The sequence below is a fragment of the Alosa pseudoharengus genome, unplaced genomic scaffold (assembly GCF_046254945.1).
Source record: "Alosa pseudoharengus isolate Yale_2024_CS ecotype anadromous, Long Island Sound unplaced genomic scaffold, YU_APseudo_1.1 YU_APseudo_1.1_scf_2, whole genome shotgun sequence".
In the NCBI taxonomy this organism is placed as follows: domain Eukaryota; kingdom Metazoa; phylum Chordata; class Actinopteri; order Clupeiformes; family Clupeidae; genus Alosa; species Alosa pseudoharengus.
Window position 1 is genome coordinate 54,680,972 of NW_027468663.1, and position 12,749 is coordinate 54,693,720.

General features: G+C 40.4%; 1 protein-coding gene across 1 annotated transcript; it reads right to left on the reverse strand.

Annotated features, from left to right (window-relative positions):
- Positions 1-1,664: 1,664 nt before the first annotated feature.
- LOC143134842 (digestive cysteine proteinase 2-like) lies at positions 1,665-6,272 on the reverse strand. The gene is made up of 9 exons (XM_076295527.1): positions 6,190-6,272; positions 5,969-6,069; positions 5,680-5,822; positions 4,890-5,090; positions 4,407-4,598; positions 3,747-3,906; positions 3,333-3,438; positions 2,371-2,472; positions 1,665-1,975 (listed from the first exon to the last, which is right to left on the reverse strand). Coding segments are annotated over exons 2-9 (1,005 nt in total). The 5' UTR covers position 6,069; positions 6,190-6,272; the 3' UTR covers positions 1,665-1,974.
- Between the last annotated feature and the right edge of the window lie 6,477 nt (positions 6,273-12,749).

Here is a 12,749-nt window from a genome sequence, read left to right on the forward strand (position 1 = left end):
AGCCATTGTTATGGATTGTGGTAAACTGTATCTATCACATCAGGAAGAGGAAACAAGGACAATGTTACAAACACATGACGTATTGTGGTTGCAGTTTTGGGCATTCATGTGGTGGGGAACATGTGCAAATCATACCGCCTGATGTGGCTAAGGCATATATTAGTTAAAGGGATATTCCACCATTTGGGGAATTACACTCATTTTCCACCTCCCCTTGAGTTAAACAAGTGATTTGTACTTTTCTCCAGTTCATCCAGCCGTTCTCTGAGTCTGGCGATCCCATAACTCCAGCCTAGCATAGATCATTGTATCTGATTAGACCATTAGCTTCTCGCCTGCTAGCATCACGTTTAAAAGTGACTAAGATTTCTGGTAATTTTCCTATTTAAAACGTCTCTCCTCTCAAGTTAGAAAGTGTAATAAGACCAATGGAAAATTAAACGTGGCCATTTTCTAGGCTGATTTGACATGGAACTGTACTCTCATTCCAGCGTAATAATCAAGGAACACCATGGGCGCAGCAGCACAATGATATCACGCAGCACCTGAAAATAGTCCCTGTAGGCTAACTTCTAGCAACAAGGTTGAGCTGCAGCAGACAAATTGGTTAGTGACTGAATTATTCGCATAGCCCGTGACTAACGGCATGTAGGCGTGTGTTCCTAGCCAGGTTAGTCAACTACAGTGCAATAACACAGCATCATCTGATCGCCATCGAAAAAAAGTGAGATGGGCAAGTCATTTCCACTTCATAGACAAGACGACGGCTGTCCAGGGCACACAGTGTCCAGTATTCTACACTCAACTGACCATTCTGACTGCACTATCTGGGCTCCTGATGGTCAATGTGACGCCTCAGCTCTACCGTGCTGGGTCTGCCTCTTCCTCCCTTGCTGGCCATGACATTGTTTGTGGCTCGTTCTTGTCTATCCCTCTCTTGGCCTGCAGGAGGAGCTCTGGACTCTGGAGGGTCTACTAAAGTGGCTAATTGATGGCCTTATTGGATGGTGGATAAAATCAGCGGTCTCCAGCTGGCTAACTCTCTCTGGCACTGCACTCGTGAGCACACTCTCGGCACTGCACTCGTGAGCACTCGTGAGCACACTCTCAGCACTGCACTCGTGAGCACACTCTCGGCACTGCACTCGTGAGCACACTCTCGGCACTGCACTCGTGAGCACACTCTCGGCAGGGCTGGGTGCAGCGCTGCTCCTTTAGCTTTTTACCTTTTGCACTACAGATCCGCATGCTGACCTACACGACAGTTTGCTTTGCCTTACACGTACACGACACGTAAATATCTCAGTTAATAAATATACTTTCGGTTAAAATATACTTTGGTGTGGTCACCCCTTCATGTTGTGCTCACTACGAGCCAAGTGGTGATGACATCAATGTCAAGACTTGAATTTTGGCAGACTGAATTTATGACACTGAATATGATTGGGCTGAATATTACTTGGCAAACAAATATATACATGGAACAGCGATTTAGAGAAAAAAAATGTGTTTAATTTGGAATGCTGGAATTTTGTTTTCATTTGAAATATAGGTTGACTAGTGTTTGACCCTAAAGAACTGCAATACAGAAATATTGAGCTATTGTTATTGTTTTTTGTTTTGTCAGTTTGTGTATTACAGTGCAGAAAAAGAATCAAACACTGTTGGTCTATGCTGGTGTTTTTATTCAGTTAATGCACTTCAACATGTCCTTTTGCATTGCCCACTAATGACACTGATACACTTTAATAATCTAATGCATTGACCACTAATGACACTGATACACTTTAATAATGTAATGCTTTGACCACTAATGTCACTGATACACTTTAATAATCTAATGCACTGAGCACTAATGACACTGATACACTTTGATACACTTTAATAATCTAATATCCTGTTCAAAATAAATTGTGCATGTTGAAACGGTGCATGCTGCGAACTTAAAGCTATCTTCAGATGTCCCGAGTGGCCTCTGTGGGACAAAACAGAAAAATAGTGAAAATAGTGAAATATTAGCTCTTAGTGAAATATTAGCTTTTTCACAAACGATTCTCTCTAGAGGTAAGGTGTGTTTCAGCCTCATCAAATCTCACCTAAATAGTGCGGACTACTGTGATTACTGTCGTTAAAAAGGAAGGACTAAGGAGACCAATCTGATCTCTCATTTCTGTGTCTAATGTTTTCATTATTGCACGTTTTAAAATGCGCTGGGGCATCTGTCATAAACAGATGAATGTACTGCAATTTGAGAGGAAACTGAAAATTGATAACCTGCAGTGTATGAAATCCTGCGTCATGTAAGTCATTATTGTCACCAACTCACTAACCAATTATAAAAGAGGCGTAAGACGCAATGCCACAACTCACCATCCGGTTATAGGAAACGAAGCGTAAGACGCAATGCCACACTGGTTGCCCTGATTCCTGGACATCTTGATGTAGCCTTGCTCTCCCCAGCCCTGGCCCCAGCTAGAGACACATATGAGAGATTATGAATGAGGTTGCAACCACTACTGTGTCCAGTAGTTTGTGCAATTCAACACTATAAGATAGCACTGATTTTTGTAACACTTTACTTGAATAGTCCGTCCACAGGTGCTTAGCAGACCATCTGTTAAAAATTCAAGTTCAGTATTGATTGAAAGAGTTGTGAATCAGAATCCTTCCTGTAAATGTACATACTGTTTATTTCTTATGTTCATTCATGATTTCATACCCATTTGTATCTCTGGTATATGCATTCTGTAGATTTAGATTTAGCCTGACTTTCCTAAACTCTTCTGCTGGTTCCGGGTGCCTCTTTATCTATACTGGTTGTGTAGGAATGGGTGGCTTTCACACGGTACCATTGTCCTTGAGTAGTGTAGTAACTGCTCCAAGTACTCAGACACTACTTTATTAGCGTAACATTTGGCCAGGTACATCTAATTAACGACCCTCTCTGTTCAGTTCAATAATTCATACAGGGCTAAAGACCCCCCCCCCCCCCCAAACCCCATTTGTTTGTAACACACTAAAGCTAGGATACCTCTTTCTCTAGTTAGAGATACAGGTGAATCCTTTGGGTGCAACGTGTGTCTCTCCCTTGATATGTTTCCCCTGATAGAATAAAGCCTGTTTCCTGATTTGCCATCAGTATGTAAAATTGTTGTTGAACAATTACTGAACAGCAACTTGACCAAATCCAAATCCCAACCTTAACCTTAATCATAAATTGTAGTTATCAGAGTGTTACCAGGTGTAGATACGTAATCTGTGGCAGGACCATCCAAGTAAAGTGTGACCCTGATTTTATTTGAGTTCCAATGATGAGTGTGGTTTCAGCTGACCTGTTCTTCACCAGCCAGTAGTCTTGACCTCCCTCAGTTCCATAACCCACCACCAGCACAGCGTGGTTCACATTACTGCTGCTGCAGTAGGAGTCGTAGAAGACACCTGTGCAAAACAATTAATAACCAAATAATTATTTAATAATAAAATAAAACTGAATAATTTTGTCCATCTACCCATCCAACTCCACAGATCACCATTATATTCTGTGGCTCCTTATATCTTATCAATTAATTAATTAATTAATCAATCAAAACAATCACTAAATTAACAAAATCATTATGTCTCTCTAATCATCCAACTCCAAAACCCACCGTTCTACACTGAGCCTCATGGTGGTATGTATAGATAGATAGATAGATAGATAGATACTGCTAACCAGCAGTAAACAGTAGGTATATGAGGCAACCCACCGGAGTCATAGTACTGGAATTCTGAGGCATCCACGGCCACAGACACAGGTCCCTGGGCCACATAGCTCTGTAGTGCAGATTCATCACCCTGGGGTGTTACATCAGTATACCCCCTGCAGGTCACAGCAACACCAGCTGGATCAAAGCGGCAGTTTCCGTCCTGATAGATAATGAAATAAGGAAACATGCTAGAACATACCTCCGTCTTACATTTGCCCAACATCAAAATTGTCTACATTAGAATAACACTGCATTTCTTGAGTTTATTTACATGATTGTAAATAACTGTGATGTTATCAACAGCTTCCTCTACAACTTGAACTAAAGGAATTAGTCCTAACTGGGCTGTTTTCAGATTTGTACAGTGTTCATATCTGTCTTATATGAAGCTATAAAGGCATTGCAATACTTATCACAGCATGATATAGAACAATACTTTGATGCATTGTTCTGGAGGTTTTACATAGACCTATAGCTCTGTATATAGCTAAACAAGCGTTGTACTGGTAATTACTGTATATCAAAACGCTTCTTTGAAAAAAACAAGAAAATGTATTTACATTTTTTTCCCTCCCAGAGTCTGTTCAGTATGGACCTTTGAATCAGTGTATATCTCATACCACATGGAGTCTAGGGAAGAAGTTGATGTGAATATCGTACCTTTCCCTCGTAGGGGTAATAGTCCTCAGTGTCGATCCCTCCGGTATCAGTGACATATTGAAATGCTTTGTACATCCAGCCTCCATTGCAGCCCTGGTTCCCATAGGACCAGGAGCAATCCACCAGCTGCTGCTCACTCAGATCGTACAGGTATCCGTAGTTTATGCAGTAGTGGGACTCCAGCGCACCTGTCTGGATTGCATGATAACATGACAAGTTAGATTATATCCTATACACACACACACACACACACACACACACAAACAGAGACACACATACATACACACACACATACACACACACATACACACACACACACACACACACACACACACACACACACACACAGAGACACACATACATACACACACACATACACACACACATACACACACACACACACACACACACACACACACACACACACAAACACAGACACACACAGACACACACACACACACATACACACACATTCACACTAACCGCGCTGAAGGCCCAACAGGATCCACACTGCCCCTGGTCTTTGACATCCGTGACACATCCACTGTCCCTCCAGTCCATAGAGGCAGACAGCTTAACAGCACCCCCTTTAGGTGGCTTTGCGGCTCGGTGGGGCAGGGTTCTGGTCTTATTGGAAGGGATCATGTTCCTGAGGAGGACATTCTCCTTGAATTCCTCACTGTCCTGTAAAATAAGAGGAATTCTCTCTTGAAACTAAACCAGTAAAGCCTTGAAATCAATCGCAATGATTGAGACAACCATACACTCTTAAAACGAATGTTTTGTCCCTATCTGGACACAGCAATGTGTGAAAAAACAACACAAGTTGTGTTATTTTCAACACATATTGTGTAACAAATATTTAGTTTCTTTTTATTCTTTTAAAGAAGTAATTTCTTTTATCCTATTATAATTCTGGGCTCCTCTTCTACCTATGTAGAATAAGTAGTTATTTAATTTCATTAGGCTATTAATTGAATTGATGCTGTTGTTTATTATTGCTATTCTCCTTAATGTAGTTTTACCAACTTTTTTACTGTTAAATTTAACTTTGTTTTTATGTGTATGTCACTTTGGACAAAAGTGGCTGCTAATACCATAACCATCCATACCATAACAAATAAAAAAGGAAACCATACAAACTGTGTAGTCCCTATCTGGACACAGAGATGTGTTAAAAACAACGCAAGTTGTGTTGTTTTCAACACATTCGTTTTAAGAGTGTAGTGAATTTTGTCTTGAGTTATTCTGTGAGAACTAGACCATATCCTACCATGTCGGAGAAGTGGTTCATGCCCATGCGGTAGGTCTTGATGCCCTGGTCAGCCAGGATGTTGTGGGTCAGAACCCTGCGGCGGGTGGAGAGCCAGATGTCTTTGCGCCGGGCCTCCTCATGAGGGGTCCTGTAGGATTTACCTGTGGACAAAACAGAACTCACATGGAGAGAGAGAGGGATTTTTTACATAAAAGATGCTTCTTTATAGCAGTTATTTTTTGTCAATTGCATGTGTTGAAATATTGATTACAAAAACATAAAAGAAAATCTATCTTTGCCCCCTCACCAAACTTGAGTTTCCATGCGTGGAACTCCAGGTCCTCCAGAGAGAGGCTGGCACAGATCACCACTGCCAGAGAGGCAGCTGCGATGATCAACAGCTTCATACTGCAGCACGCACAAGAACAACACATGACAAATTACAGAACAGTTCAAATCTTGAACATACTGTATGTGTGTGCATTACAGACAGAGGCAGAAAGAGAGAGAGAGCTTGAATTTTATTACCCATCCAAGAATTCCTAATCTTTCGATGGTGACAACAGGCAGGTTGATTAGCAAGTGTCCAAAGACGGACTTTTCTACTTTCATGTAGAGGATGCAGGGGCTCTTTTAACCTCACTGCGCTCCTAAATCAGCAGTATCCATGTGACCTCAACTTCCTTCTCTGGGTCTTAATTATGCTGAGAAATGGATGCTTGCCAAGAATATGGAAGGGGTCGCGAAATGATTTGCGGTCTGAATATAAGAATAACTTCTAAAAGAAAAATGTTTAAATAAAAACTGGGATATTCACTAGACCTAGAAGTAGACTTAGTTACAATTCAACATGTTTCCATAATGTTGCTCGGAAAGTGAATGCTCTGTCTACGCAAAATCAAATCTCTACCTGCCCTCTAACAATGATGAGCTTGCCGATGCGGTGCGTGAGTTTAGCAGTGACAGAACACTATGCAGCCTTCTCTTGCCACAGGAGCCCCAGATCCATTGGATGAGTAGTTATCCATTGGAAACTAAGTAATACATCAGATTGCCAAAGGCTGCCATTGACATTAATGCCTTTGGTGTTGACATAGTTTAGCTCTGAGAGAAGAGATTTTCTGCCTCTGCCACCAATGCCTATCTCGCAACATTTTTCAAAGTGAAACTATTAAAATATTTTGTCGGTTGGAGAGAAGGGGGTCGCCAGACAAAAAGTTTAAGAACCACTGATGTAGAAGGTAAGAACACTATAACATCAAGATGGGCAGAACATATGAAGATGAACATGTTGCTGTCAGGATTTTATAGCATAAGGGAACTGTACACAAAGGCCTTATTAAGTAGGTATACCGCAGTTCTGCAGTTATCTGGTCAATCTCTGAGGGTGAACGCACAACCCAGTAGGTTATTGGGATTTGGTTGTTATCAACCGTGTTAATGGACTGTGTTGCACATTAGTGTTGTGCTGACTGTGCTCATAATAAGAGGTCAGGATAGATAAGGAAGAGGACATCTGTCAAAGGTACACATAAGTTCAGCAGCAGTCGGTGATGCATGTGATTTGTGTCAGGAATCACATGGTTTACAAGAAATCACCAGGGTTAAGTATATGTGCACAAATCACACAATGTGTCAAATCTGTGTTGTATTAGCAGAACTTAAATTCTTCAATATTACATTTTCAGTTATACTGATTAGAGCCTTGTTCTCTGAAGTTTCAGGTCACAAGTCTTAAATGTTTTTATTAGTGGTTTGTTCTTTAACCTTCAACTCAAATTCACACATTCTGAAAGTGTCATATTCCTGTTCATATATGATTGCAATATTATAACCGGCTTTCTTAACAAACACAGAAATACATTGTAGACGTCTGTCAGAAATATCAAGGCATTAAAGGTTGTAATTACAACCTTTATTTACATAACATATTGCCGTTTAAATGGGTTGTTACAGCACAAGGCTATACGTAGATTCTGGTCAAGGGTATAGATGATGACAACAATACGAAACTTACATTTGTGGTGGCTAAGCATGTGAGTTGGGTAAGAAATCACTTAGATTGCATAAGCTGACATGCCATTAGCATGTTTCACAAAACCCATAGAGTCTAAGTGTCAGTGACAAAAAGTGTTCATGTTCGTTCCTCTGGCTGTTAACATCCAGATTATTACAGAAAAAGTGGTTTTAGTGAATATGGACAGTCACAGAAACAGGCATAACAAGAACAGGATGGTTCCACTCCTACTGACTGGTTTGGAGTAAGAGAATTTCCATTATCTCATCACTCAAGTGTAAAGACCTTCGATCTAAATTGTGGCACGTTTAAAAATGAATACCATCTCATGCACACCAAAGAAACTTCCTGTCCGTTTTTGGAACAGGTTTAATTTGTTATAGGCTACTGTGACCATTAATGAGGTTTCATAATGTTTTGTATTTGACAGACGCACACAGAATTTGGTATACACAGACCGTAACTCTCCCAGTGTTCTGGAGACTAAAGGACAAGCATGCCATAGACCTCTGAAGTTCGCCTACAAAAAAGCTGCCATCTTTGACATTCTGTATCTAGCGATTTTTCCTATTATATGGGAAAATAACATGGGGATTTTGAATTATCGCACCTGTTAAACTCTCGCGGGGATGAAAAAGTCTGAAATGCAGATGTTTTCCTGAACACACTTTTGTCCTCTGCCTTTGAGTGGATACTGTGATCCCCGCCGGTACGTGAAGGCGGCACACTTAGATTTTTGCTACCCCAGAGCTAACTTGCAATGCAACTTGCCATAGGTAATTAGCTTCAATTAATAACCGGATCTCTTTATATGGGCAAAGATGGCCGTTTTGGTTCTTTTTTGTAGGCGAACTTCAGAGGTCTATAGCATAGAATGACATGACAGATCACAGGTCACTCAGGAAACAGAATGACATGACAGATTGCAGGTCACTCAGAAAAATAAAATAACATGACGGATCTCAAGTCGCTCAGAAGATAGAATGACATAACAAATTGTATAGAGAAAATAGAGAAAAAAGAAAAGTAAAGAAAAGCAAACAAAATAATCCAAATATGGTATGGCACACAGACGTGGACATCTCTTCCTTTTGACTGCATGACGGATTAAATTTGTTTTCACTTTCATTAACATTGCGAGATGGGAGCAAATATCTGAAGTAACGTGACTACTCTGCTCTTGACTGCTCATTTGTGGGTGTTTTCTTTATTTATTTATTTTTCTTTCTTGATTAACCAGTGAGCCCTGGCTAAGAAAGACAGCACAGTGTGTGTGTGTGTGTGTGGGGGGGGCATACAACATAAAGCACAATACAAATACACAGCACAGATAAGATGTTACACAGCATTCACAGTGATAATTTACAATATTTTCAATACAGAATTTAAAATCAGAGAGTGGAATGAATTTGTTAATTTTCTACTATTTTTGAAGTGCTGTCTTACCAAATTCAGACTTAACAGTTGAATAGTCAATGAACTCAATAGTATATTGAAAAGAATGACATTATTAGACCTGAGGTTATATCTATTGTTAGTCGCTTGTGAGAAAATTGCTAAATGGTAGCAAACCAGTAACTGCTTTATAAATGAAAATGTACCAATGAAGCTGTTTACTGTACGTATTGACAATGAAAGCCAACCAGATTGATTCTATAGATTGCAGTGGAGAGGAAAGTACCCAGACTTAGCTATAAAACGTAGCACAGAATTATAAACAGAATCCAATGAGTGTAACACGGTCTTTATTTTAATGAATATGAAGGGTAACGAAATCATAAAATAGTTGTAAAATAAAATTATTCTGATAGTGGGGGGCCTTAAGCAAATTCATCTAAAAGCGCCAAATTTTGCACAGATGTAGTTTAGGTCATACTGAAATGATTTAGCTAGGGCGCCGGAGACAGCGACCCTTGGGGCCAAGATGGCGGCCAAATCCAATATGGCCGCTGCGCGAAAAGGGTTCCGGCTATAACTTTTGAACTACATGAGTTACAAATACAAACTTGATATCTTTTTCAGCTTAATTGATCATGGGGAATACATTGGAATGTTAATATTTATGACCCGGTGCATCTGGACCACTTATTCCTCCAATTCTAATATGGCCGCTGTCCAAAAAAGCAGTTTCGGCTGTAGTATGGGGCCTTACACCCCATTGTTTGTGCAAATTAATCTACAAGCAACAAATTTGCCACGGATGCAGCTGAGGGAATAATGAAATGATTTAGCCAGGCCGCTCAAGCCAGTGGTCCCTGAGACCAACATGGCAGCCAAATCCAAAATGGTTGTCGCCTGAAAGAGATTCGGCTATAGCTTTGGAGCCAGATGCGTTACAAATACAAACTTGATGTCTATTTTACCTTTTTTGATGATGGGAAACCCATAGGAATACTTACATGATTATGATTGGGTTTATCAGGACCCCCCAAATTCCCTAAATTCAATATGGCTGCTGTCCGAAAAAGGGTTTTGGCTTCAAATTTTGAAGGATGAGGATGTTGTGTCTATTTTTAGTTTATTGACCACAGGAAGTCCATTGGCATATTTTATATGTATGCATGTGTAAGTCTGGAACCTGTATTCTTTTCAAGACTTTGGTTGAAAATCTTTTTTTACCACAACTTTGAAGGTTATTCTCAATGTGGATTAATTTCCTTATAAAAGTGAAATGCTTTCAATGTACCACAGGTGAATACATTTTGAAATGTAATCATTTAAGAAAGAATAAGACACAATTATTATTGCAAGGCAATATTTATAATATGTCAAATTGTTAAAAATAATAATATAGTCAATTTGTCCAAAACTCTTCAAAGGTTTGCTTAGCATATAAAAAAAACAGCAATAACATAAAAACAACAACAGTGAATTCTCATGGTCTCTCTCATGAATTTTTGCCTGAAGAAGACCCAGCAGGGTCGAACCGTTGCCTGTTGTGCATTAAATATATGGGAGTCAAAAGCAGTGTTGCGGACATTATAATTTTTCAATTGAGTAAGTTTTAATTTGTCCTGCACCTGCCAGAAGGTGGGATGTGCACACAATAACTGTTTGCTCTCTCATGAATTCTCATTCTCATGGTCTCTCTCACAATTGTAGTCATAAGAACAAAACACTTATGGAAAAAAGTACACCTGGTTAGGAAGGAAGTTGGTAAGAAAGGAAGTAGTTGGCTAAACACTGTTGTTGGTCATCTTTTGAGACCACAGGTGACCACTACATGGACCCATTACAATTTGCATACCGTCCAGAGGTGGGTGTGGAGGATGCCTTAATCTACCTGCTTCATAGAACACACTCTCACCTGGACAGGGGCTGGTAGTATTGTGAGGATCATGTTCTTTGATTTCTGAAGTGCTTTTAACACCATACAGCCTATGCTGCTACATGACAAGCGTTGAAGGATGCAAGTAGACACCTCCACAACTTCATGGATTACTGATTACCTGACTGACAGAGCACAGGTTGTGAGAATGAAAGGGTGTGTGTCTGAACAGGTAGTCAGTTGCATAGGAGCACCACAAGGGACTGTGTTGTCTCCTTTTCTTTTCACACTGTACTGTACACTCTGAGTCATGTCACCTGCAGAAGTTCTCAGACAGTTCACAGACTGCAGTTGTGGGGTGTGTCAGTGATGGTGAGGAGACGGAGTACAGGCAACTGGTGGACCACTTTGTGACATGGTGCAGAAACAGAAATGGTGGTGGACTTTCGTAGGGCCAGGCCTGAGCTAAATACCATTTCAATACTGGGTGAGGAAGTTGTTGAGAACTACAAATATGTGCGTGTTCTTATAGACAATAAACTGGATTGGAGGTACAACACTGAGGCTGTATACATAAGTATATATACTGTTTTGATCCCGTGAGGGAAATTTGACTCTGCATTTAACCCAATCCATGAATTAGTGAAGCACACTCAGCACAAAGTGAACACACAGTGAGGTGAAGCACACATTTATCCCGACGCAGTGAGCTGCCTGCTACAGCGGCACTCGGGGAGCAGTGAGTTAGGTGCCTTGCTCAAGGGCACTTCAGTTGTTCCTACTGGTCGGTGTTTGAACCGGCAACCCTCCGGTTATAAGTCCGAAGCACTATCCAGTAGGCCATGGCTGCCCCAAAGAAGGGTCAGAGCAGACTCTTATTTTTTGAGAAAGCTTAGGTCATTTAATGTGTGGTCATGGTAAAAAAATAGTTTTCATCTGTAGCTTATTCGGTTCAAAAGTTGTAGTCAAAACCCTTTTTCGGACAGTCACCAGATTGCATTTGGGGACTTTGAGGGTCCACATATACCCAATCATAAATATATATATGTATATATATATATATATATATATATATATATTGTGTTTCCCATAGCCAGAAAATGTGAAATATTTATTAATTTTACATTTGTATCTCATCTGGGTCAAAATATCCAGCCTACAGTAATCCCTTTTCAGGTGGCGGCCATATTGGATTTGGCAGCCATCTTGGTCCCAGGGGCCACTGACTCCGGCATCCTCGCTAAATCATTTCAGTATGCCCTCAGCTGCATCCATGCCAAATTTTGTGCTTGTAGATAAATTGGCGAAAACAATGGGGTGTAAGGCCATATTGGAATTGGAGGATTAAGGGGTCCAGATATACTGGGTCATAAATATAAACATTTATATGTGTTTCCCATGATCAATTAAGCTGAAAAAGACATCAAGTTTGTACTTGCAGCTCATGTGGTTCAAAAGTTATAGTCGGAACCCTTTTCGGGCAGCGGCCATATTGGATTTGGCTGCCATCTTGTCCCCAAGGGTCGCTGGCTGCGGCGCCCTAGCTCAATCATTTCAGTATGACCTGAGCTACATCTGTGCCAAATTTGGTGCTTGTAGATTAATTGGCGCAAACAATGGGGTATAACTACAGTCAAAACTGCTTTTTTGGACAGGGGCCATATTGGAATTGGAGGATTAAGCTGTCCAGATATACTGAGTCATAAATATAAACATTCCTATGTGTTTCCCATGATCAATTAAGTTGAAAAAGACATCAAGTTTGTATTTGTAGCTCATGTGGTTAAAAGCTAGTCGGAACCC

Bases quoted from the DNA above. Each gene is read 5' to 3' on its own strand.
- LOC143134842 (XM_076295527.1), bottom strand. From the start codon at position 6,068: ATGAAGCTGTTGATCATCGCAGCTGCCTCTCTGGCAGTGGTGATCTGT. The intron at 3,439-3,746 runs GTGGGTTGCCTC...TGTTTTGCACAG, and splicing joins ATTCCAGTACTATGACTCCG to GTGTCTTCTACGACTCCTAC. The intron at 2,473-3,332 runs GTCAGCTGAAAC...ATGTGTCTCTAG, and splicing joins TACTGGCTGGTGAAGAACAG to CTGGGGCCAGGGCTGGGGAG.